Source organism: Oryzias latipes, chromosome 16 (genome assembly GCF_053564925.1).
Source record: "Oryzias latipes strain Hd-rR chromosome 16, Olatipes_Hd-rR_3.1".
Classification (NCBI taxonomy): Eukaryota; Metazoa; Chordata; class Actinopteri; order Beloniformes; family Adrianichthyidae; genus Oryzias; species Oryzias latipes.
Window position 1 is genome coordinate 9,721,824 of NC_136252.1, and position 26,960 is coordinate 9,748,783.

At 42.8% G+C, this 26,960-nt stretch overlaps 1 protein-coding gene across 1 annotated transcript; it reads left to right on the plus strand.

Moving 5' to 3' along the window:
• The first annotated feature begins 243 nt into the window (after nucleotides 1-243).
• slc6a20 (solute carrier family 6 member 20) lies at nucleotides 244-26,788 on the plus strand. Its single transcript, XM_004077640.5, has 11 exons — nucleotides 244-599; nucleotides 14,047-14,187; nucleotides 16,313-16,404; nucleotides 16,481-16,708; nucleotides 18,380-18,490; nucleotides 18,568-18,809; nucleotides 19,148-19,310; nucleotides 24,197-24,398; nucleotides 24,848-25,007; nucleotides 25,120-25,285; nucleotides 25,514-26,788. Exons 1-11 carry the CDS (start codon nucleotides 476-478, stop codon nucleotides 25,676-25,678), a joined length of 1,794 nt encoding a protein of 597 aa, XP_004077688.1. The 5' UTR covers nucleotides 244-475; the 3' UTR covers nucleotides 25,679-26,788.
• Nucleotides 26,789-26,960: the final 172 nt, after the last annotated feature.

Genomic DNA, 26,960 nt, shown 5'->3' on the forward strand with positions numbered 1-26,960 from the left:
TAAAAAGTCCCAGTTGTCATGGTTAAGAAAAAAGCCTTTAACATCTAAAAGGTTAATTCTGTAGATGTTTTTTTTTTTTTTTTTTTTGTAAGTGCTGAGTGTTTAACATGGGAAAGAATGGGAATTGTTCTTTAGGTGTTGAGGAGGGCTGCAGTAATTTTCCACGCAGGACGATCACAGCTTCACAGAGGTGGCTTCGAAGCCCCGCCCACATCCACTTGCATGATTGACAGCAGCGCTCAGCCTAGGGACCGAGGCGAGGAATAAACTTTACATCGAGCAGATGTGATGTATGGTACTACACATCACAGGACGCCGTTTGATTGGTCTGGGGGAACACGGCCCTGTTCGGTCCGGAAGGACCCTCCTCCTGCGGCGGCCGCGTCACAGGGATGCTTAAAAGCTCGGTGGGCTCGCCGCTCCGCACACGCGCCTGCCAGCTCCAGAGCCGCGTGAGCCGCGAACGAATACAAAGATGGGGAAAGATGCTCGGGACAGCTGGAGCAGCCCGACGGAGTTCATCCTGGCGTGCGTCTCCTACGCGGTGGGCCTGGGGAACGTGTGGCGGTTCCCGTACCTGTGCCAGATGCACGGCGGAGGTGAGTCAAGTGGCTCCGGACCGGTTCGAGCAGTTCTATTTGGATTAGGAGGAAAAGTCCAAAGTTTCCAAAGAACTTTTTTTTAGGACGACTTGTTGTTGTTCAGCTGCCTTTTCTGAGCTCGGTCCGGTTCCGCACCTATGCTGAATGAAAGTCTCGGTTCCGTGTATGTGAGTAACTTTGGACTGCGGGCTCTGCCGACGAGGAGCACGGAGCTGGACAGAGCGGTACCTGTAGGGACCGTTATTATAATTTTCGGACCCGGGGCTCCCTCACTCTGTAAATTTCCATTTGATACAGAGCGCGTGCCGCTGCGCGCGAGCGCTGCGCTGCTGTCTGCGTGCGGCAAACACGCGCGCATAGAAGCGCCTGTTGGCGTGGACGGACCAGCAGAACCCCTCTCATGGACCAATCAGAGGGGAGTCCCAGTCCCCCTCCCGCCCCACAATGTCCTCTGAAGCAGATGTGTCCGTCTCATTCACATCCATTGTTTTAACCAATCACGACAGAGGTGCTGGGTCCAACTCTCACCTGCTCTTAATTGAAACGTCCGAGTGTGTGTGTGTAAGAGCGTGCGTGTGCGCGGGTATGTGATCAAAGTTATCATTTTAGGTTTGGGTTCTCGCAGTTTTTTCATCTGATGTTGAAAAAAGTCCACCAGAAACAGTGGAAAATTACCAGCTCTGCTTGACTGGAACAATGCATTTAAACCAGAACAGCTCGTCCAAATCAGCGCTGTGTCTGCAGATTAAAACACAAATCCATCATTGTTATTACCTTACATTTCAGTCATGGATTTTTTAAGGATACTAAGAAAGAACAAAAGGAAGCCATACTGTGTCCGCAACAAAGTACACGAAGATATTTAAAGTATTTTTATATGTTTAGTTACTCATTATTAGTAACTGATTTACAGCCCATAATAATTGCTCAAAGTGACCAAAAGGTATCTACAAAAAACACAGCAAGGAAATTCTATTTTGTCTTCCTGGTCATTTTATTTTAATTATTAAAAATAATAATAATAATATTAAATTTTTATTTTGTTGTGTTTTTAAAGCACAAATTAACAAAGTTCATAGTTGTTTTGTTGACTCTAGTTGGTGATTTGACCTTTTTTTTATCATTTAGTCTTATTGAGGATCCTCTGCAGCAGTCTGGTCTGTCCATCCAGGCTCTGACAGGTTCCACTGTTTGTTTTCAAACTGCTTGCTCTTTTTCTAATGTCACGTTTATTTTGAAGTCATCAAGGAAAACTATAACTATATGAAAGCTATAGTCGTGCTATAGGTTTTAGAGGAATACTCGGAAATGGATCAAAAGACCACATTGGGGTTGTTTTTGGTGAGAAATGAACATTATTATACACTTAAAATCTCAGAAAGTTGATTTTGCATGATATAGGCCCTTTAAATCAGGCGTGTCCAAACCTTTTTGGATTTGGTGAGGGGAACATTTTTTGATTCTTTGATTGTTTTTGTGTTGTTTTTAACCAAAATGTTTTTAACCAAAATTACTTAACAAAACAAACTAAAGGTCAGAATTCTTACATAATACATCCATCGCTCAATCTATAACATTTAGATAAAGATATATTCAGTAATAACTTTATTAACTTACTTTTATAATAATGTCATGTTATCATCATTATGACCCACGACAAGATCAGTAAAAAAAACAATATTTTAAAGCAAAACTAAAGAAATTGTATTTATATATTTGTATCCCAGTCAGTTAGATCATAAATTCACCACGTTAACATTGTTCTTGTAAATTCTTTACATTGTATATTTGTTTTTACACTTGCCGTCCATCCTTTTCAACAATTGTTCCTCATAGTGGTCGTATCAGGAACTGCATCTCTGCCTCTGGATGTGACTCGGGCATGATGCTTTACTGACCTGATCTCTAGTCATCTCCACTGGGACTCTGGAGGGATCCTTGCAAGACTTTCTGTCTCTGGCATGGCTCTCCAGTTCCTCGCACTGAAGGTTCTCTGGGTGCAGAGACACTTTGATGTGGCATTGAACAGGCTCTGGTGTGCATCTGGAGATTCTCTTGAGTGGCATAGCCTTTAGGGGAAATCTCTGCAGTGAGTCGGATGTGAGTCCAGAGGGATTTTGGAGGGGCTCTGGAGCGATTCTTCAGCCACAGCCTCTGGAGTGACTTTGTGTGGCTCTAAAGTGACTTTAGTGTGGCTTCTTCCAGCAGGTCTGCGTCTCTGCTGCATTGCTGTGCTGCGGCTGTCAGTGACATGTGATAACCTCAGAGGGGAACAGCCAGAGCCTGTCAAAACATTTGATGTACTTTAGGAAATGTTAATGTTTGCTGCCTGAGCTGGAATGTAGTTGAGCTTTTCTCTGTTGTCGATTGTTTCGCTCACACTGACAGTTATGGGTAGCACCTGTCAAACCTTCTAGACCTACTCCTTTGAAAAAAATGCTTTTGGTGTTTTTAACTTGTCCTTGTGGCATTTTTCTCATGATGGGGGGCAGATGTGAAGCTAGTAGATGTGAAGAAGAAGCTCCATTCTGATGCATCCACTTGCAGACAGATGGATTAATGAACGTCTTTGTTTGAATCTGGATCTAAACCGTACGCCTGGAAAGCTCCGATGTGAGGGACTGTAAGCTAGCAGGAGAACATGTAAACAGACGGATGACAGGAAGTGGGGGCGGGGTTACCAACGGTCCCATCCACAAATCAGAGGTGAATTTCTTTTTTTTTCTACTTCTTTTTAACTTGTTCTGTCCAACAACTGAGCAAACAGATTAGAGGCCTTTTGTGTTGGACAGGTTATACCATCACAAAAAGGGGTTATGAATCTTCGGATAGCCAGGATGTAAATTTGTATAAACCCCTTTCTGTTTTTTTTTAAATTGTTTCTTATTTATTTGTTACATTTTGTGTTTTAAGTATGTATGCATATTCCTTTTATCAAAGGGGAGGGAGAGGGGGAAAGTGTGTGTGTTTGTGGGAAAGGGGGGGTGTTAGAAAAAAAAAATAAAGAGGGAGGGGGGGGAAAGTAAGGGGTTACAAGTCCTGAATTGCTAATTTGAATAGATTATTATTTTAAGATGTGAAACATTTATGCTACATCTACAGAAAGGCAAATATACATTCAAACGTGAAATTGTGACACTAAAACAAGCGGAAGATATCTGTCCATCGATACTCTGTGGGTTAGGAGGAGGGATAAAGCAGACAGGGAGCAGTGTGGCAGTGTGCACGTGGGGGTGGGGCTACATGCACGCTGCCAAAGTGAACCATGTGATCATTAGGGAACCAGATCCTCCCCAGCCCGACCAGCCAGACCAGGAGAGGGGGGGAGACCCCCGGACCAGGAGTGTCCCCAGCGATGGGACCCACGCAACCCAAGCGGGGGGGAACGCCCACCAACCCAGCCAGGTGCAGAGGAGGCCCCCCTACAGGCCCCGTCCGGCACCGGGAGGCATAGGTGAACCCAGCGTCAGGACCCAGGAACCCCAGGCCACAGGACAGGCGCACTTCGCTGTACCGGGCAGCACCCATGGGGGCCACCCGGCCCTGGACGCGGGCCAAAGATGAGACCAGGGCCCCGGAGCAGCCCATCACCCAGCCGGAGCCTTGTCACCACAGGCCAGCCCCGGTGCCCGACCCAAGCAGCCCAAAGATCACAACACACCCACAGCTCCACCCCTACCTCCCCCCACACTACGCTACCCTCTACAGCCCCACCCATGCACTGTCACACACATACACACGTTCTTCTGGTTGCCCCCCCGCCGCCGTCGCTACACAGTAACCCCCTCCAGCCCACCGACCCCCTATCACTGCACGCCCAGCCACGCCAGGCTGCCCGGAGAGGTCCAGGTGGGTGAAGACAGGCCGCCACCCTGGGTTCCTTCTGTGTAAGTGTGTGTTTGCTGCCTGTGTGGTGCCAACATGCAGTATGTGGTGTCTGAAGTGAAAGTTAAAAATTGGGGAGCAGACCGTTGAGAGATGAGCCCGGATGTTTCACCGTATCCCCCTCCATCAGACAATCCCCACAAAACCCTCGAAGAATCAAAGTGTCTAATATGGGAGTCAAAGTGGAGGGGGGGGGGGGGGGGGGGGACGAGGCCCCAAAGAGAATCACCCCCGGATCTGCCCCGCCAGCATGTCCCATCCGTCCAATTCCCGGAGCCCTATGTGCATGTGTGCAGGAGAGGCATGCTTACATGTTAACAGTCATGGGTGCTGTGCTTGTATATGAGGGCAGATGTTCACTAGTACTAAGTAGATTCCTATAAACCAATAAACTATGTGCACATTGATGCTTAATTTGTGTTTTCACTTGTTGTGTTTCATGTCTGTATTTAGTCGACTAAGAGAAGGATTCTATTTTTGTTCAAGATACATTTTTAACGGAGAGAAAAAAAAACATCATTCTCTCTCCTGGAAATGTTAACCGTAATCATTGTACCCAATAAAAGGTGTAAAATGTTAGTCAGAATTGAAATCAATATAACCCCCAGACACCTGAATTTAGTTTTAACCATGAAGAAAAAAAGGTTTTGCGTTCATGCTAATGATGATTAGCATGAACGCAGCCGAGGTGGTTTGATGTGTAATTGCATCAATAGTTAACATAATCCAGGTTTTCTCAGTAAAACGGACAGTGAGCTCCGCTGAGCTGGATTCAAAGCAGCAGGTGATGTGATCCCTGCTCTGTTTGTCTGCATGGTGCTGGTGGAGGAGACAGCCTGGCTGTCCTCCTGCCTCTTCTGAAGCAAAGACCTGGTGGGGATCATGAGGGAATGGTGGGGTCTCTCTTTGGGTTTGCAGATGCTGGTGTCCACACTAACCTGTTTCACCCCCTGTCACCTGCTGGTCATCCTCTCTGCGGTCTGGTTCTGCTATTTGAAGAACCCAGCTGATGGGTTCTGTTTGATACTGCAGTGGTGACACGTTCTGTCACTTTTCTTTTCTTTGCCTTCAGAGATTCTCCTCCAAAGCAGCTTTTCCCTCGTTTTCTTTGTTTTGTTGTTCAGGGATTGGTCATCTCTGAACTGAGGTGCAGGGAAGTTTCCATCCTGAGAGGGTGTAGGTCCATCTTAAATCTGGTGTAGCTGTGAAAGTCTGCCTCCTTTTGTTGGAATGTAGCTGGGTGTGTGAAATGTGCATCTCCTGTCATAGACTGAAGCTTCTCTTCAGAGCTCGGGAGTTATTTGAAGCAAGTTCAAAGACAGAGGCTTGGCGATGATTCTTGTTAGATGCTAGTTTATAGAGAATTTTTGTTGTTGTTGTTTTCTCTGAGGTCCAAGGTGTGCAGCTCAGCTCAGGAGACTGTTGCACCAAATCCCCCAATCCATGAAGTAAGTTGGCTCAGTGAAAGAATTCAGAGCAAAGAAGGCTGCAGCTTAGCTGACAGGCTCACCTGCATTCATGATTTCTGGTTTAATGTTATCATGTGTTTTAATGATAATCAATTATTATTACATATCGGTACCGTTAATGTTTACTGAAATCATGAAGTAATGTTTTCTGAAGATCATCAATCATTTCTAGGCACTGGATTTTGTTACTTGAAGAGAATCTATCTGATCAGAACCGGATTTAAAACACTGTAAAATTATCAAATGAATGAACTCAGTGGGGGTGGGATTATATAAGCTTGCTTCTTCCCACTGCTTTTCAAGCAATAAATCAAACTCTACTTAAACTTTAGTTAATGATCACTGTATTTAAATAAGCATATATGATTTAAGTGACATTTTTGTTTTGTTTTCTGTCTTTTAAATCCATGCATTTCATCATTTCTGTAATGAGTTTGATAAATATGTGTAAATTCTTTATTGCTTTGACTACAATGCTTGAAATAAATCAATAAAATCAAATCAAAAATCAAATGATAAGGAGCTGCTACAGGCTGCATCAGGCCCACTGAGCCTGTTTACATATCCACATAAATCTAATGACTATGGAAATGCCACCATTAGAAGATCTTGGTGGTTATCGGATTTATTTAGAAAAACTATTTTTGCGTTAGGGATGTCTGGATCCGATCACAGAGTTTCAGACTTGATCCAAATGGGATCTTTTTCTTTTTTTGATCAGCGGTATGTATTTCAAATAAATGTCCTTGTAGAAGTCTGCATGTCATGAACGGATCACAACGTTTTACTGTTGTAAAGCGCAGCGGACTAAAGCAGCAGTTTGAGCAGGAGGCACAAAAAACAGTTCAGTTAAGTTGGTGAGATATTCACTAAAAAAACTAAATTCACTCAAAAACTCTTTTAATAAACATTTTAAACTGGCAGCAAATGTCTCTTGCTTTTTGTCTCAATGCAAACATCGACCTACAAAGGCATTTCAGCAGAAAAGATTGGATTTTTGTTTCTTTTTAAGCAGAACGGTGCTCTCCTGCTGCCAACAGAGACGGCAGTGATGCGGCTGCAGAGTACTTAAAAAAATAGATTAATCCATAATGTCTCACAACAACCAAAACTAATAAATGTTTAATTGACATGAGCTCGTCATGAAAACTCATCATCCCATTCATGACACCACAACAACGTTGGAGGACCGTCCTTGTTTTTAGTTTTGAATGTGTGCGATCACATATGTTTAAAAATGGTTAATAGTTCTGAGGATCATAAAGCTACAGTCACCAAATACTAATTAACAGCTTCCTGTTCAACTGCAACAAATATTGTTAGGAAAATCATTTCTGTACTATTAACAATTTTTCATGTAAACATAGATCACAATAAATCAAAAAAGACTTATGGTTCTGAAGGAACTAACTACAGTTTCCAAACTTTATCACGTTACTAATTATTTACCCATTTTTACTAGTTAATAATTAATAATTTTATATAGTTCCACTATTTGTACTTGATTGTTGAAGCTACTTCCCAGATGTTCTCTGTTTAAATGTTTAAAAATAAAAGAAGGTAAATGAAATAAAAAGAGGGACCAACCTGGATCATTTTTTATAAAAGTTTTTAAAAATGTTTTGCAAAAGGATCTGGAAGCGGGATCTGTGTCCAAATCAAACGACTCTGACTCTGATCAGGGCCAAAATCTTCAGATCCGAACACCTCTAGTTTGTATTGAAGTGACTTTTAAACTTACTCTTATTTTTGCAGCTCTGTTCTCTGTGAACAATACGGCTGTAGCGATGGCTGTGTAATGTTGAGACTTGTACGTCTGCAATATAAAAAAACGTGCTGTTGTTTTTCATTTGTACTCAAAAGAGATTGTGGTTGCCGTGGATACACAATGCTACTCTGGGGTCTCATCTGATCTTTGTCCACTGTATTCAGTTTTTCAAATGCTCTGATGTAAAAGCATGAAATATATCAGAAAGAGGTGGATTCATGACAGAATGTTTGGCTTTATAGAGGAGAAGAAAGGATGTGTTGTTATTATTACCGTATTTTTTAACTTGTCCTGTCCAACAGCTGGGAGCTGAAGGCCTCTTGTGTTGGACATATTTTACTTTAACAACAGGGGTTATGTGTCTTCTGACAAACCAGAGTTATGTCTGAATAAACCCCTTTTGTAATCGAGGCCAAACTTTATTCATTATTCATTTAATCATATTTGAAAAATTTTTGTGTTGGACTGGACGGAAAAGGAAAGGAGGGAAGTAGAGAGAGGGATGTTGGAGGGGGGGGTAGAAGGGTGATTATAAGAGGGGGGGGTAAAACAATGAAGTAAGCAGCAAGTTTTTGGATGGTTATACTCATTACAGTGAGGTTCATATGTAATACAAGTTTTAAGGGCGGGGCCTGTCCACACACACACGTTATAAACACACCTGTTGGCTCAAAAAATGTCCACATGTCAACATGTACACAATACTAATAATGTTCACACACACATACTTATGCCTTCAAACCAACTAGTGTGAAATATTTCATTCAATCACGCAAACTATTTATGTAGAGGTGAGCTCACACCTGTGCTTAAGTGAGTCTTTATGTTCTTCTAAAATGGATGATGGAATGTGAAAGGAAGGAGGGAGAGTGCCCAGCCATCCCCACACCAAAACCCCCGCCGCAGTGGTAGCGGCAGCCAGAACCCCCCCAACGCCCGCACGGCAGCAGAAAGAGAACAACCGCCCCCCGGGCGATCCCATTCGTCACCCAGGCCGGGGCCAGCATGTGTTATTCTTATATTTCATTATTGATAGCTGCTGTGACCCTGCGACAGAATGTGCAGTGAGAACCCCGCCTTCACCTACTGTAGCTGGGATAGGCTCCAGCAACCCAGTGACCCTTAAAAGGATTTAGCAAGTTTGGAAGATGGAAGGATGATAGCTGCTAATCAGGTAAATGATTAATGAAAGGTTATCGTGTCCACATGTTACTGAAAACACTATTTTAGAAATCAGATTGTGATCGGATGGTGTGATCAGCGAGTGGAAGTAAGAGCTCCGAGTTTGAACACAGACCAAATGAAAGACAGTAAAGTCACAGTCAGTGAAAACAGGATTAAGGGGCAGAAATGCTGCGTAGTAAGTAAACTGCTGAAAATCCATATTGTGTATTGACAATGACAGTGTTGTATTGTGTTCCTGTGGAGCTCTGAAGGAGGCTGAGAGACCTTTCTGTATTAAAACAAATCATTAAGTCAAATTTACACACAGCCCTTTCAGTGCAGAACTTTCTCTATTCCCCATAACTAGGTTGGAGGAAAATCAGCTTATTCAAGTGCCTGCAGGTGTTGTGAGTATCTAAGTGCTCAGACCAGCTCAGTGGTCTCGTGAGACTGTCTGCCCTTATACTGGGAGGTTGTTAGTTCAAATCCACTGTCAGGTCAAAAACCTGAAAACTCTACAAATGTGACCCTGTTCTTCCCTGTTTAGAACTCAGCATTAAGGGCTTGGATTGAGAAGTGAAACTACCAAATGGTTCCCAATTGCAGCTTTCCTATCCTCCATGGGATGAGTCATGTTCAAAACATTGACGTGTCGCTGCTGAGGTTTTTAGGTCAGTTCTCAGGATCTTTGACCATTCAGGGACTCCGATTTGGTAGTAGCATATGGATTGTGTCCGGTTTTTAATTGACAGAAAATCGATCATGGTCCCCTGCTAACCACGTTCACATGTTTTGGTCGTGTCCGGAGTTGCAACAGTTCAATGTGTTTAACGTGCTATCAGGAGCCTATACATACCATATTACACCTAATCCGATCACCGCAATATTTGGTTTCACTCCTGATGATGCTGTACCAGGCACGATGAAACGGGCTTTGGCTTTTACCACTCTGCTGCCTCGTCGTTTGATCTTACTGAGCTGGAAAGATCCCCGACCCCCTTCGAATGTCCACTGGCTGCGCGACATGATTTACGTAAATCTTAAACTTTAGCAACTTTGGTTCTCGCTCAGAGGCTCAATTAAATCCCTTCAGCCCAACTGGAATCCCTTTCTACAGTATGTCAATACCCTGGTCTTACCTTCTGATTAAAACTGAACGATATTCATGTTTCTACTGATTTGCCTTCCTAAATTCATAATTGTACTCAAATTACATTCTATTTGCCTTTTATTTATTTTATTTTATTTATTTATTTAATATTTTATTTATTATTTTTAATTTTTTTTATGTTTAGCCAAGTAAGGGAGGGGAGGGGGGGTTAGCTGGGGTATGTGGGCTGGGATTAGGATGATAGAGTGGGAGGGGAAAAGTTTTGGGGGGGTGACATTCCTTGATTGTTTTCTCATTCAAAATTGTAAATATTTTTCACTTGAATGTCTGTTACTACGAAATGTTCAATAGAGAAAGTTGGAAATAAAAAAGAAAATCGATCATGAAGGAGTAATTAATAATTGCAGTTTGTCCTCGGCTGGAATTCTATCACACCGTGTCTTTCACAAATAGTAATAGAGCTGTTAAGGAAAAACCTGGAGCAAGATTCCCCAGATTTACACCACTTTGACATTTCACACCAAACCTCTTCCAACTGTGAGGTCATGCGCTAATATCAGCTGGTGACAGACCTGTGTGAACACCAAGTGCTGATAGCGTGTGCAAGAACCCGTGTTCAACGCCTTCTTGAATGTGCATCTTGCCACGTGCCAAATGTGTGCACCCCATGTGTGTGCACCCCATGTGTGTGCACCCCATGTGTGTGCACCCCATGTGTGTGCACATGGCACTACGTTCAGAGCTCAGTCATGAGCAGATCACTGCTTTCAGGGAATCTCTGTGTTTCACATGAATATGCAGAGATGAAGAATTCTGAAGACGAGCAGTGTTTGTCTTCATCCATCTCATCTCTCCTTTCTGTCAACCTTTTCTAAGGTAATGTTTGTGCCTCATTTGGCCCCCTCACCCTGTGGTTACATGACGCAGGCGTCTGCCCTGAAGGTGGAGCGACAAAGGATTACATAAAACCTGTTCCAAAACTCAGCTGTCGTTAAATTCTAATCTTCATTTCATCCTGTGCCAGCTTTTCATGAACACTGTTTTAATAAGTGACTGTGTGGCCCCTCCCCCAGATAAACTGCAGTATCTGTAAACACATGTGTGGTTGATAAGCTGGAGATTTGCTTTGTTTCCTTGTTGTTGTACTTTCTTCCTTTCTGTTCCTCCTGACTGGATCTCCACAGATTAGTGGGCAAAGCCAGCCGTAAACTGTAATGACCCCCCCATAAAAGGGTCTAAAGCAGAAATAATGTGACTGGATGGGAGCTTTGTTATGCTTTTATTGATTCTTCAGAGATCATTACTGTAAGAACTTCCACAATAAGCACGCTTCTGCTGTAATCACTGTCCTGATGTGAGCAGTAGAGCGAAAATGTGTGGACGTGAATTCAAGACTGGACCAGATCCAAATCCAGTGACCCGACCCTTTAATCCTTTAATTCGGCCTAATGTTAGAATGTTCTGGGTTTTACCACAACTTTGTTATTTATTATGTACAGCAAGGAATCTGAAATAATCTTGAACAGTCTGGTAAATAAGCGGATGGCAGAAGCAGAAGGAATTCATGTCGACTCCCCAACAAGTGGATTTATGAGGTGGCGAGGGAGTTGACAGACATTGACCGCTCACAATCAAAACTTTGACTCAACGGTAACTGAATGAAGAGCCTGTTGCTTTTTTCAGTGAGACCATGACAACACAGTGAGCAAACTGACACACAGATGTAAAAGCTAACACCCGTGTTTATGACGCCAGAACATCCCATTTGTCCTCCTCTGGTGCTGCAAAGCTAGAGAGGAGCCAGAGCGGTGCCAAAGTGGTACCAGAGTGGGCCCAGAACGCTGCCAGAGTGGGGCTAGGGTACGGCTAGAGCAGTGAAGGTTTGTGCAATGATGGATTTTAAGAACTGAATCTGGTAGAATGTTCTCTGCCTGCAGTGCTTGCTGCTGTAAAGCAGTTACACTAATCAGCAGGCTTTGCACAACCAACTGGTTTTGGTCCAACAATCAGCTGGTTATATGCAAGTGATGAGCTGGGTCCCCAAACAGTTGTTTATTTACCACCAATGCTAGTTATCCAACCTCACTTCAAACGTGTGTTGGGTGCCACAGGCGTTACATAATTGTCACGGCTGCTGCTGAGCACAGAAAAAGTCTGAGCATCAGCAGGAAGCCACCTAGTTATCATGGGCGACATGAGGCGTGGGGTCAGCCCAGAACCACTGATCCTCTCGGTGGGCCCTCACAGAAATGGACTCAGACAGCAGCTCATTGGTCATAAACATGTTGATGGCAATTTGAGCTCTGAGATGGAAGCATAATCTCTGATCTCTGTGCCACCCCAGAATCTGAGATGGTGATTAGAACCACTACCAGCTCAGTGGCATTGTGGTTAGAGCATCTGCCCTGCCACTGGAAGGTCATGGATTCAAACCCAGGCTAAGTCATATCAAATGTTTTAAAAATGGGACCCAATGCCTCCCTGCTTGATACTACTTGAATGCATGTGAAGAATCCATCAAGCTGATTTGCTGTTTGACAAGAACTATGTCCATCATTTGGGGATCACAGAGTGATCAGTGTTCCACTTCCTGCATTTTTTCTGATCTGCTTTGACGTGTTGTTGGAAAACAGGGCAGGTTTCTGATTTTGATTTGAGACCCAACTGATCCAAGTCCTCCCAACTTGCAGACCTGCTGCTGAAGTGTCCTCTTCTAAGAGGCTGATTAGGTTTAGGCTCTGAGTTCCTTTGGGGATGATCTGGATCCAGAAGAGTTTAACTGGGAGCTGTGGCAAAAATACACTTCAGTCAATTTATTAAGGCTCTAGCTATATTAACTAAACAAATGTGATGCGATACTTTTAACAGAAATAAATAATCCTGGAAGTAAAGTGTTGCTACAGGTTTTCATTTCCACAGTAAAACTTTCAAGAGTTGTTTCATAGTTGAAAAAAATGTGACTGAAGTTCAGTTTACTAAATATTGTTCTACGTCATTTTCGAGGAGCCTCTGCTTGGGTTTATCGACGTCAGGGTCATCTGGACCCGACGAGAGGGTCTGGGTGCTGCAGCCGTGCAGCCATAAACGGTTGGAAACAGCAGAGTGGAAAGGTGGAGCTGAAATGCTCGTCGCCACAGTGCCTGTCCTGGGGGGGGCCTGATTGATGGAGGGGCGGGTCCATGAATCAGTCCCTGTCTTTGGCAACGGGATTAAATTTTGAATCTCTTGTACAAACTTGTTTGTAAAATGTACTTGCGAGAGAATCCGATTCATTCCCCTGCCTGTGCAGACATCTCTTTTAGGCTGCAATGACTGCTTCCGGCACAGCCAAGAGCCTTTAATGTTATGTTTCTCTGGATGAGCAGCCTTTGCATATTTGTTCCTGCTCATTGATTCATAGACCTGCCAGCTTTTCATGTGTGCCTGCTTACCCTTCAAGACAGTTTTTGGTGTTTTTCTTTAATTGAACCATTCGATTTTAGACGGAGTATCTGTGTGTAAGTGGGAGGAACTCCAGTGGAGCAGTGAGGTTACAGGGAGCAGAGGTGGAGAAGGTGGAGGACTTTATAAACTCAGTCCAGAACAACAGAGTGTGGGAAAGGGGTGAAGAGGTGTGTGCAAACAGGTGGGAGCGGGTGGGGAAAGGTTTTAGGTGTGATTTGTGACTAAAGAGTGTCATTAGGAATGAAAGTAAAGGTGTAGATGACTGGGGTGTGAGCAGCCATGTTGGTTTAGAGACTGCAAGACAGATTTTGAGGAGAAACAGTGATGATGTTGGTGAAAAGATGCTGAGGTTGGAGCTACCAGGAAAGAGGAGGATCTGGGATGTAGAAAAGGAGGATGTGAGGCTGGGCTTAGATGGAGGTGGATGATTGACTGTGGAGACCCCTGAAGAAGCAGCAGAAAGGTAAAGAAGAAGCTCCTGTGATGAAACCACGTGACGGAGTGACGCTGACAGACATGCATGAGAGAAAGTCTTTCCTGCAAAACAGCCACACATCTGGAATAAGACTTCAGCTGCTTATTTAAGTGTGTTTGTCATTTCAGGGGGTTTCTTAATCCCATACCTCCTGATGCTGATACTGGAAGGTGTGCCCTTGTTCTACATGGAGCTTGCCATTGGTCAGAAGATGCGCTTGGGCAGCATTGGGGCGTGGACTGCCATCAGCCCGTACCTGTCAGGAGTAGGTAAGTTCTAAATTCAACACGGCAAACATATTTTTCTTATTTTTGCTTGTGCCTCACTGTTGATCATATGTTGTAGGTTTGTTTGCTTTCCATCAACAAACTTTGTACTTCTACTTAAAAACAACGCAAATCCCTAATTAAATTAAGTAGAGGCTGCTTGCTAAAAAGAGTATTTATTATTTGCTTACATGTTTAAAAAATATATTTACAAACAAAATAAACACTTCACAATTTTTCCATTTTATTTGAAATAATTCAAGATTCCCACTCAGTCCAGGTCATTCCAAAAAGTACAATTTTTTGTTTTTGGTTGTCTTTACAACAAACGGGCAGGTTATGTGGAAAAGCTCCTGGTGTAATCCCTCATATTTGGTAACTGTGAAGAGAACTCCCTCCAAGTAGAAGAACTGGAGGAAAGAGATGTGGGGAGGGGGAACAGCACTCATGACTGTTTAGGGTCAGGAAAGATACAAAACTAAAACACTGGAACATCTGCTGATTGCTGACACACACCCATAACCCTTGTGCTATCCTAGGCACTTTAACATTGGGAGTTGGGTCATCTAGACCCACTAGACAGTGCTCTGAACCTTTTTTCTTCAATGATTTGTGATCTTCACTGGTGTCCATGGATTACATGAAATCTTTCCACCTTTATCCACCTTTGTCATGGTAGGGAGAACACGTCAATGGAAGGGTGGGGTCATCCAAGATAGCACAAGGGTTAATGGTGGATACGGTTTAGACCTCAATAGTTGTCAACCCCCCCCCTCAAATTCTTTGGACTGCGCAAAGAGCCCGCTAGTGCTGTTCGACTTACGCGACTGTTAGAAAATAGGAAATTTGACAATCAGAGTGTAGTTTGTGTGGACATTGTGTCCTACAGGCCTCCAGATGTCCTACAGGCGTTCGTATACCTGCACACCCCATGTGGGCAGCACTTGCATGTGGTCAGTAAGAGGCCAGTACTAGCACCTTACTAACGACTAGAGTGTGGGACACCGTATGAGAGCATCACCCGTACGTAGTAAGTGTGTGTAACTTACATTATCCGTACAAATACGTCTCAAAACACGTACCACACGCACGACAATGGTTCGCTCCATTGTGATGACATCCCTTAAGGCAGCCGTGCAAGCCTCAAGGAAACTGCAAGATGCAGTCACTCCTTCATATGACCCTTCAAGGGGCCGGACAACCCAAAAACCCACAGAACCCGTTCGGATCAACCCTCTTTCGGGTGCATGTGACTAAGGCATAAATTAGTAACAGAAACAAGGATATCCACGAGAAATCATACTGAGAAAAACTACTCAGCTCTAACAGAACAACCCTCAGCAGTATATGCCTACAGACCAAACACAAGGTTCAGTACTTGATCCGGACCAAATTGAGTGGACTCAGTCTGGACCAACGGACTTTTCCATTCTGAACACACTCTTAAAGACAGATCTAGATCTGAAGCAGAGAGTTGGTACCACCAGAGAGGAGCACGACGTCTAAAGGTTCTGCCTCCATTCTAATTAGCAAAATTCTGAAAAACCAGGAATGCAGATAAAGTGAGAAGCTCTGTTTGAAAAACACATGCTATTTAAAATAATCTGGTTTAGTCCTTAACTTGCTTCTATCAAATAACATTTCACATTTATGCTCAGCTTTGAAAGCAAAATTCAGGCTTACTTTCCTTGTTCTTCATCATTATCATTTGGTCACAAACATGCAGCATTACTCAAAATGACTTCTAGCTTTGGCTGTTAATGCCGTTTTCGTGTAGGACTCAAAACATTTACGCTCCCCATTTGGATGCAAATCTGTCTTAACTTGTGTTGCTGTAACAATGATAGGAGTAAACAAAAACAATGTGTGCATGTGTGTCTTTATACACGTGAGCACCAATTCTTGATGGAACTTTACGCTGTGAGTGTTTTCTTGGTCCACACAGCGCATAGACAGCTATGGAGGTCTAAACTGAGGTCTAGGTTGGTGTTTAGAATGATCTGTGTGTTTGCTTTGAGATGCATCTTTTTATTTTTAAAAAGCCACACTAGATGCTCACAGCTGGGATTTTTGCCGTTGAATACTGCAACAGTGTTGTTGTGTTAAATGTGAGATTCTTGTGGTTCAGGTCTTGCCAGTGTGGTCACCTCCTTGTATCTGTGCCTGTACTACAACGTCATCAACGCATGGAGCTTCTGGTACCTCTTTAATTCGTTTCAGGTGAGCTGCTGCTGAATGATCAGCTCAGATGCGTGCTGCTGGATGAGACCTCACTGGAACACTTCTATGTTCACAGTCTGTCCTGCCCTGGGCGGCTTGCCCCGTAAATTCCAACCGGACAGGACCTCTTGAGGAGTGTGAGAGAGCTACACCCACCCAGTATTTCTTCTACAGAGAAACTCTGGACATATCCCCCTCCATTGAGCAGAATGGACGCATTCACACAGGCCAGGCTCTGTGCCTTGTGCTGGCATGGGTCATTACTTTCCTCTTCATTGTGCGGGGGGTCAAGTCCACAGGAAAGGTAAGAAAAGCTCCCCCCTCTGTGGAACTCTGTGTGCAGGCTTGAATAATAACACCAGCTCACCGGGAATTAAACCCCCGACTTCATGGCTCCTGTTTTGGAGTTTTGGCGGCATTTTCGTTTCCAGCCAATCACAGCGGTTTGCGCCTCTCTGACCTCCATCCTCTTACTCCTTCATGCTGTAGCTCTCAGCAGCCCGTCATCTCCATTGATGTTTTTCTCAGATTCTGTCTGAAACGATGAACACACTGACGAAAGGTCAAACTTTTGGGTACGGAAGCATGATTGTGTCTGCAGGCAGAGAGCAGGATTGAAGTAACTTAAAAGGAGGTTAGTTACTATGTTAGTTACTGAGTAGGAACATTTTAGTGATGCGTTTGTATTCCTCTAGTGTTGTTGCTCTGCCCGCAGTAACACATTTCTTAAAATGACAGCTATGACCAGCTATGCTGCTTCAATGGGAGCAAAATCATCCAGTAATGCAAAGTCTAAATTATTTCTGTGGCTCTCAGAGGTCACAGACACAACAAGAGCCTAAACAATCTGACTGTATGTATGTAAATCTGCAGGGAAACACTGACGCGCAAACATTTGGCTTCACTTTTTGAAAAGAAAGAGAAACAAATTATTATTTTGCCTGAAAATGTGTTATAAGCAGATGCTGGTCCTCTGGATCACTTTCCATGAAAAGCTGCTAAGAAAACTTTTTTAACCTTTACGTTGCCCTTCTTGAGTTTGGTTCAGTGGCTTAACTAAGCTGGGGAGTCGTTTCTCAACAAGCTTAAAATGGACATAAGGAAAGAACGACAGAATAATAAAAGGAAGTCTGTTGTGGGGCTCAGAAGGGAAAGTTATTTAACTTTAAACAAAATTATAACCACTTAAAATGCTACGAAGTCTTCCATTTTGGGAAGCAGCAGAAACAGGGAATGGAGAGGATGAGTGCACTGCACGTCTGTGCAGGACGACAGTGATGCCTCGGGTCGTCAAATGACAATGGAACCAAATAAAACCTGTTAACCAGCAGGGTCTGGACAAGCAGCAAAGACAAAGATAAAATACTTTAAGTCAACCTAGCTGTATTTGCCACATTCTGCATTTGCTGCTTTCTGTGGGCTACCATAAAAAAAACAACAAAATATCTCAATTTTTTTAATGCTGATAGTGTTTGCGTGTTGTTTTTTCTATTCAGACAAATTGTGATGTGTTTTAATGGATAAAATAATTTCAAAGGATCCCAAGCCTTTGAGCAGTAACGTGTGTACACGTGAAAGTACTAACACAGAGGTACTGTGTTAGTACTTCTTGATGCTGCAGTCGATATTGAAGTTTTTTTGTAAATTTAGCAAAAAAACTTTCCACTTTTCAAATGGAATTTTATGTTTTTCTCTGGAAAAGTTCATCGCTGCGACAGACTGGTAAACTGTCCAGACCTGTACCCCGCCTTCGCCTGACAGTACCCGGACAGGCTCCAGTGACCCTGTGACCCTGAAAGGGATAACGCGAGTTAGGAAAATGGAGGAAGTTGATCTGCTTTTGTTGTTTTTTTTAACAGAAAACCATCCTGACAGAGACGTTTAGGTCCTTTAGGGTCCTAAAGTTTGCACAGAAAGCTGAAGTAAATGTTTGCGTTTGAAGAGCACTGACTTTGGTGGTGGTCTCGCTCTACAGGTGGTGTACTTCACAGCCACCTTCCCATACCTGGTCCTCTTCATCTACCTGGTTCGGGGCTTCACCCTGCACGGAGCCCTCAACGGTGTTAGGTACATGTTCACACCGAAGGTGAGGCCAGATCCACCGCTGTGACCACAATGCTCAAAGCTTTGCTAGAGTAAACCGAATTTTTTCTGCCCTTTTAGATGGAGCAGTTGGCCAATCCTGTGACTTGGATCAATGCGGCCACCCAGATCTTCTTCTCTCTGGGTTTGGGTTTTGGCTCCCTCATAGCCTTTGCCAGCTACAATCAGTACCACAACAACTTCCAGCGGCAGGCCATTGTCGTCTCATTTATCAACAGCGGGACCTCCATCTTTGCTGCCATCATCACGTTTGCCATCTACGGATTCAAGGCCACTGTGAACTATGAGAACTGTCTGGAGAGGTTTGTGTGTCTCTGTTGCATGTTATCGTGCATTTGGATGGGGGGGGTTTGGAATCAGCGTTCTTCCTCTTCCTCATACCTGTGTCGCATTTATAAAAGACTGTCCTATCACAGATCCAAGTCCTTTTATTGGCTCTTTTATAACAACTTCATGAAAGCAAACTAAGTCTTGACAAACACTCAAGAGCAGAGCTCTGCAAAATAAAACAGGAAGTCAATGGAGTGAACTTCACCATAGGATCAGGGGAGCTCTGCCCCCCCAACAGAGGAGCTGAGACGCAAAGACAAACCAGAGAAAACCTTAGGTTCAGCATGCTGTTGTTGCACTGGTCTTGCAGGACACGTGTGTTGCTGCTGAACACCTTCAGCCTCGCCGAAGACTCCATCTCTTTGAACAACGTCCTGGAGGTTATGGACAGGCTGAACGCCACGTACCCGCAGCAGTTCGCTGAGCTGTCCAGCAGACTAGAAGACTGCAGCCTGGAGAGTGAGCTGGACACGGTAGGTTCTTCATTCTTTCTGCTGAAGCGCACAAAAACATTTTATCAGCAGACTGTCAGTTTTGAAAATGATGAATGAGGGCCGTTTTCAACATGCGTTAACATGTAGATGGGCAAGATGCATGATCTTTGAGTCTAATTGAAGCTGATGTGGGCAGTGCTGCATGCACTGGTTTCCAGATATGGGCATCGAGGTATGAAGACGCTGATGCAGTCAAAATGATGTTTTCATGAAATACTGAATCAAGAAAAAATACAATGCAACCATTCCGTCTGGAGCACAAAAGACCAAACCCATCTGAATAAAGATCAAATGTTGTAGGTGACCTTTAAACATTTACTCACATTAGCTGGTGCACAAGCGCTTCCTCCATGTCTGCTTCAATGCAAATAAAAAAAAGTTGTCTTTGAGGGTCATGAGCTCAGGTATGAAGTGTTGTGACCAGGGATGGTACGGGACCGGTACCGGGATAAGATCTGGCAGAGGTACGCACGGCTATGCGTTTAGTATTTGCTGCTTTACCACTCAGAGAAAAGCAGCCGCTGGCTAAAACTGTGAACCAGGCAGCACTTTATCTCATCATTTTGATTTGATTTGATTTGAATTTTTGATTTGAAATGGTTTATTTCAAGCAATCAAATAGAAATACCCAAAAGCAATACAATCATCAGCTATACATTCATACAGTAACTAATCAAACTTAGGATAATCAGGCATATTAATAAATATTGCTTGAAAGGAAGTGGAAGGAAGCGAATTTATATAATCCCACCTCGTTATACTTTAACCATTTTATTACATGATTTATCAATATCCGGTTCCTGGCTTTTATCAGACAGAATTAAGAATCATAAAGTATCAATAAAGCACATGACAAAGATGAATTACTTAATTGTAATGTAAAAATAACTATTTTAGAAATCAACATGGCAAATGCAGATCAGTTATATAAAATATATGCAGATTATGTTACTTATAAAAGTCATTCATATGATAAAAAAAATACTATATCTGTAAAATAGACAAAACACTGTTTCAGAGATTTTCATAGCAAAATTTCATCAAGTATCAAAATTTAAAAACATGCAAATTTATGTTACATTAGGCAAGATTTTTGAATCAATTTATCAATTTTTGGAGCAAGTGGAGTAATATCATTAAAAATTTTAGCTGAATGATGTACAAGCTGAAATTAGTAGAGAAGAAGAGAAGGAGAGAGTGCATTTTCTGCATTTTTACGTTTTTTAGTACAATAATCAATTTGAATATTTTTTCACAAAGCCTCGTCTACATTTTTATTTACAGTCTAGTTCTCAAATATATTTATCTGTATTAACGTTATAACGATTCATTTCAACAGCGATTCATATCATAATTTGTGATTTCTGATCCGATTCATAGTAGATTTTGGTTCATTTTAAACGATCAGAGTCACTGACCTCAAATGGATCCTGGTCATCTTTAGCCAAAACCTCAACCAGTACTGGATACTGAACAGTCCAGGTAAAGTTTTCAGATTCAAGATAATCAAATGTAAATGAAATATTTGTACAAACAAACAAGTAAACAAGAATAAGAATTATTTTTAAGGAGTAACTGATTACTTCACTTTATTTACTGGGTGAAATAGTATTCAATTACATTAGTTATTCCCTCATTTAAGAAGTACTTCACCACTCATTACTTTTTTCCACTCACATACAAATTCAAAAGGGAGTAAAGTTAACACAAACAAGATACCCTCAAAATAAAAACATACAGGCAACTCAAAGCCAATCAGGTTTTTGCCCCACCTCGTTAATTTCACCACATGAACATGAAAAAATATAGCATAATTTATCTATAATATAATATAGTAGCCTATATAGTTCTAGACAGGTTGCTCATTGACACTAGGGCAGTGGAAGGCAGTTCACGTCCAAGACAAAATCGCACTTACCTGAAATGTGTTTGCCTTTGTTTTCAACTAATTGGAAATAATCCAAATATCTCCAGTTGCCGAATGGGCCTAGATTCATACATGTCTATATTTCCACTGTCTTCATCTTACTGTGATCACTCTGCATTAGCCCACATGCATCAGTAACTGTTTTTTTTATTAATATTCGTTTTGTTTGGTTTACGCAAGAGACAATGTCAGACTCTTTCCATACATTTGTGTGATTTGTCACCTTTGGTTGCACTGCACCAAAATGTGAGGAATGAAGTCATGAGGGTTTCTATAGTCTAGTAATTGTAATTTATTACGTTACTCCACTCCTGACAAGTAATTGTTCTGAAATTCAAGGATATCTGTTGTTTTTTTTCCTCCATAGGGCTGGAATTAGGCAGAGACATGTGCAATGTCTTAAAAAGTCTTAACTTGAATAAACATGTAGGAACCCTGGGTAATATATTATAATATAATTCTAAATGTTCTCTTTATTATTTGAAAATATTATATAACTCACAGGTAACTCACAGTTTCTCCATTAATATCAAATACATAAAGGTCCGAAATAATTATGCCTCAGTCACACCTGACCTTACAGGCGGATACCGGCTGTCTGCAGGTTAAAATTGGTCAAACCGACACGAGACACGCAAGTGACAGGCACAAAATATAAAGGTCGTAGACCACAAGGTAAAAATGTAGAGCGAAAATGTTCATGCACATTTTTTCTACAGGCATGCTGCGGGTGACAGGTCGTAGTGAGGGGTTAGGGTTAGTTACAGTTAACATGTAAAGATAAGTAGACATTTCGTATGGATTTTTGGGTTTTCAATCCCTTTATCCTTTGTGCTATCCTATGACCCCACCCTTACATTGACGTGTTCTTCCTACCATGACAAAGGTGGATAAAGGTGGAAAGATTTCATGTAATCTATGGACACCAGTGAAGATCACAAATCATTGAAGAAAAAAGGTTCAGAGCACTGTCTAGTGGGTCTAGATGACCCAACTCCCAATGTTAAAGTGCCTAGGATAGCACAAGGGTTAAATCTTGCTCAAAGCCACTTCTCACACCTCACTAGAGACTAGAGTGTGGCACAAGGCCACTGAACAACAGCATCATATGTACATTATAAGTGCCTGTAGCGAACAGTTAGCCCTACAAATACCTAATGATACGCATATCACACGCACAACAAAGGTACATTTCATCTTAGTGATGTCCCTTGAGGTGGTTGCACGAGCGTCAAAGGAACTGCAAGACACACCTGCGCTCCTGTGCAAGTGTGTCATCCTGTCTCTGACCTCCACAGTCCCAGACAACCCAAAACCCCACAGCACCCGTACAACCCCCTATGGGTGCATATGACTAAGACTTTTTCTAGACGGTTATGTCATCCTGGACAAACCGGACCTTGTCTGGTCTTGGCAGCTATGTTGACCCTGATGACTCCTTGGACACTGCCTGGATCTTACAGTTGCTGTACATTTTTGCAACCACCTGGGGAGGGGCTTCCAGTGTTTCTATGTGTCAGTCCCAAATCCAAACAGACAAGAATGTTTTGTGTTTCACCAATATCTCATCTTTACATTGGACATTCCTCCTCTCCCTCCATCTCTCCTGCGTTCTTCTTCCACTCCAGGCTCTGGCGGCGGCGCTCTGGGGGAGGTGTAGCCCTCACCACCACCCGTGCCCCAACTTTGATCCCTCTTGTAAGGACATTTTTGGCAATCAGTGCAGATACAGGCTGACCCTGAGTGTGCTTTGCATTGGCCTAAGCATGCTGCTTTTACGCTTGTGTCACAGAGAAAGCATGCTTCTTATGCAACGTTCACACCGGGCATGTGATGCACGTTCAAGAACGTGCTGAGCGCGGGTTCTTGAACACACTTTTACCATATGGTGTACACACTAGACCTTCGCTACCCGATACTAGCGCACAGTTGGAAGAGGTTTAGAGTGTCACAGAATTCCAGCTTGGCACAAACTGTAATTATTAATCAATTACTCCTCCATGATCAGCTTTCAAATGGTTGGTACTTCTGTGTTTTAAAAAATGACGTTATCCATACACCAAGTGGTTTAACTTTCAACGTGCGTTCAATGGCCACGCGTTTTGTACGAAGAGCCCAAAAACATCAAACTTGCATAGCGACGCCTGAACGCGAGAGTTCAGAACATGAAAACGTTTGTTACATAGACTTTTCATTGGAATCGGTCGCTTGAACGTGCGTTTCCAAGGCCGGTGTGAACGTAGCATTATGCATATTAGATGTCAGACCAGTTTAAAGGACGTCTGTTTTATTTGTTCCAGCAGAGACCCGTTCCTTTCTTCCTCTATTCCCTGTTGTGTTTTTTTTTTTATGTAAAGACTCTGTAATCCACGGTTCACGTGAAATCCTCCTGTCAATATTCAGTCTGCACTTGTCATCCATTAGACAATCACTTTGACTAGATCTCCCAGCAACACATGCAATACATATTTGAAAATGCACTCAACTTGAATAGGGTTGATGGGTAATCGAGGCTTATGTCTTTGTTTGTTTTTCAAAGTAAAGTTCAGGGCAGTACAACTTTTTTCTAGCTCTGGAAAGATTACTACTTGTACATCATTAAAAATCAAAATGTTGATAAGTGAGCTTTAGAGTCCTGCATTAAAAACAAATAATCAATCTGTCTCCTGGTTTTTCTGAATGTGTTTGTAAATTAGATTTGAAACCGTTTTTCTCTTTTATGTCACTGTTTAAAGAGAACTTTAAAGAAACTTAATATTGTCAGTTTTTTACAGCTTTAAGTGTGACATTAAAAAAAAATGGAACAGAACACAATAGGAAAGTATTTCAAGTATTTCAAGTACTGTTATGGGCCTCCGTCCTTACACTGATGATCAAAAATGATCACGTTGATCCAGAATGGATCATACATGATTGATGGTGTCTATCTGGGTTTCAGGCTGTGGAGGGCGCCGGCCTGGCCTTCATCGTCTATAGTGAAGCCATTAAGAACATGCCTCTGTCTCAGCTCTGGTCCGTGCTCTACTTCTTCATGCTCCTGCTGCTGGGGATGGGCAGCATGCTCGGCAACATCACAGCCATCATCACGCCTCTGAGAGACTTCAAGATCACATCCTGCATCAGTGACGAGGTGTTTAACGGTACGGACCACATAAAAACGCACATCTAGCTGTGACCATGAATGGTCTGTCAATGCGTAACTTTTAGCGTCAACAATTTAGTCAGTCGTGGTAAAGTTTTAAATGAAATAACAATCTTCAGTCATACCGATGATGTTTGTGTATACAGACGTTATGAGACTCTTTGTTTGGTGAATGTAACAGGCCCAAAATGGTGTTTTTAACATGTTCTTGAGGCATTTTTCTCATGACGGAAGACATATATAAATCTGCTGAACATATATAAATAAAATTGAGATTATAATTGAGGAGTATGTATTAATTCAAATTGTTGTGAATCCGTAGCAGATGAAAACATACAAACTGCAATCACTTAATAAAAGTGTTTACCGCCATTTTTGCTTGTTCTTTACCAGATTTGGTGGGATGGCTTTAAAGTGATGGTTGATGGTTGATGGTCTGTCTTGCAGCTGGGGTGTGTGTGTTCTGTCTGCTGCTGGGCCTGGGGTTCACCACCCCCTCTGGGAACTACTGGTTTACCATGTTCAACGACTACGGAGCCACATTTTCACTGCTCTTAATCGTCCTCATCGAAGTCATTACTGTCAGCTACATTTATGGAATCAGAAGGTGGGTGGTGTTTGAAGAAACTCCGTCCTTTACAGGGACACTTCCTGTACCGTTAATGGCGGTGGGGGTCCCTTCCATCTGCTAACTATCTTCTCTTCTGCTCTCATTGAAGGTTTGAAAAGGACATAGAGGACATGCTGGGTCACCGTCCCAACTGGTACTGGAAGATCATGTGGGTGGTAGTGAGCCCCCTCCTCCTCATAAGCCTTTTTGTGTTTTATATCGTCACCTACATCCAGGGAGGGACCCCCACCTATCAGGCATGGGACAAAGATGTGGTAAGTGGGGCAGTTGCTGGGTTAGTTCAATATCAGTTCCTGTAGCAACAGTGCAAAGCAATAGTAAAAATACAAGTTGTTCCACACTGAGAAAACTCACAGAGGACTGGTTGGGACCCAAAGTGGCTCCTGATTCCTGTGATTGATCGCTTCATTTTGGAACTCACACCTGCATGGAACTGAGGGTCAGACGCTAATGATGGTGTCCATTCTCTGTGGTACTTTCAGGGGAAGTCGGTACAGATGGAGTATCCGGTGTTCGGCCAGGTCTTCATCGGGCTGCTGCTCGTGTCTTCGGTGAGCTGTATTCCTCTGGCGGCTCTCTATGCCTTTTGTCGAAAGAGGAAACACGGCGTCGTGCAGAAGGAGGTGGTGAGCACGGTGGCTGCTTAGCCAGCCTCGAGCTCCGGTCGGGCAGAGACGGTCTCAGCTCTGTCTGATCTTCGTCAACACTCCAGCATTCATCGGGAAGAGAAAGTTGAACATCGGCTGAACTCCTCCTCCTCCTTGCTGTCATTCAAAGTAGTCAAAGCTGCTCCTCCTGCTGACATCTAGCAGAGGGAGGAGGAACCCTGTCGGATCAAACGGTCTCTCTCCTCACTTTTAGGACTCTGTTTGCATCAGCATCCTCTTCATCCAAGCCTCTCACACCTGGTGAGGAGTGTTTGCATTGAGAGCAGCTGGAGCCCTCACTGCTGTTGGCAGTCTCATCCGTGTACGTCTACTGTAATTTCTCCTTTTTATTGATAGTGTTTCAGTATCTAACATGATGTGACTGAACAGCAGTGGGATCCTGACATGAATGTATGTAGAGCAGCTCACTGAGTGAGCGACACAAGTGTTTGTTTTCTTCCCTATTTTTAAGGCACAGTGCTGCGTTGTCCTGCTCCAAAATCGCTGCTTCAAGTTGAGTGAAAGTCTGAATCACGCAGTAAGATGAAACGAAACACCTGCAAAGAGAGATTTGCACTTGTTTTTTATGCAAACAGCGAGTTCCAGCAATCCGCTGTGAATCTTCTGATCAGAGAAGTAAAAAGCAGTAGTTTTCATCCCTCCAATCAAAACGGGACGATTCCAGGTCATCCCTGAGGAAACAGCTGCTGTGATTTCTGCAAGTTGTCAATGTGGGATTTGACTAAGATGTGGGATCCTGAAAGGCCTGTTGATGAACACATATGGTGTATAAAATGTCATTTTGCTACATATGAACTATTTTTTGATAACTAGTTTCGTATCTGTCAACTTCACACTGATGCCTTCATGCCTTCATGCCGGTGTTTGAAGCAGTAGATGTGTTCATGTGCCGAAACATAGTTTTAGCACAGGAACATGTTCATCTTTGATATTTAAATGTGTTTAATCTGCTGAAATATTTCAGTGTTTTCATTGTTTTATGCCTTTGATTTGACATGCACAATCCACCAAGGGTTAGTTTGACATCAGTGGAGCACCTTTATTATTTTGTCCATCTGTTTTTACTAAATAAATACGATGTTTGTGTAAGGACTGGTGTGAATTTTATTGTTTTTGATATCCTTTAAGTCTTGCAGACATGTCAACTTTATGATGCAGATAAATGTTTGTCAGTCACAGATTCTGAAAGTTGTTCCACTGAAAAGCTGAATCTGGTCTGTAATGTTCATGATAGATTCACTTCAACTGTTACAACAGAATA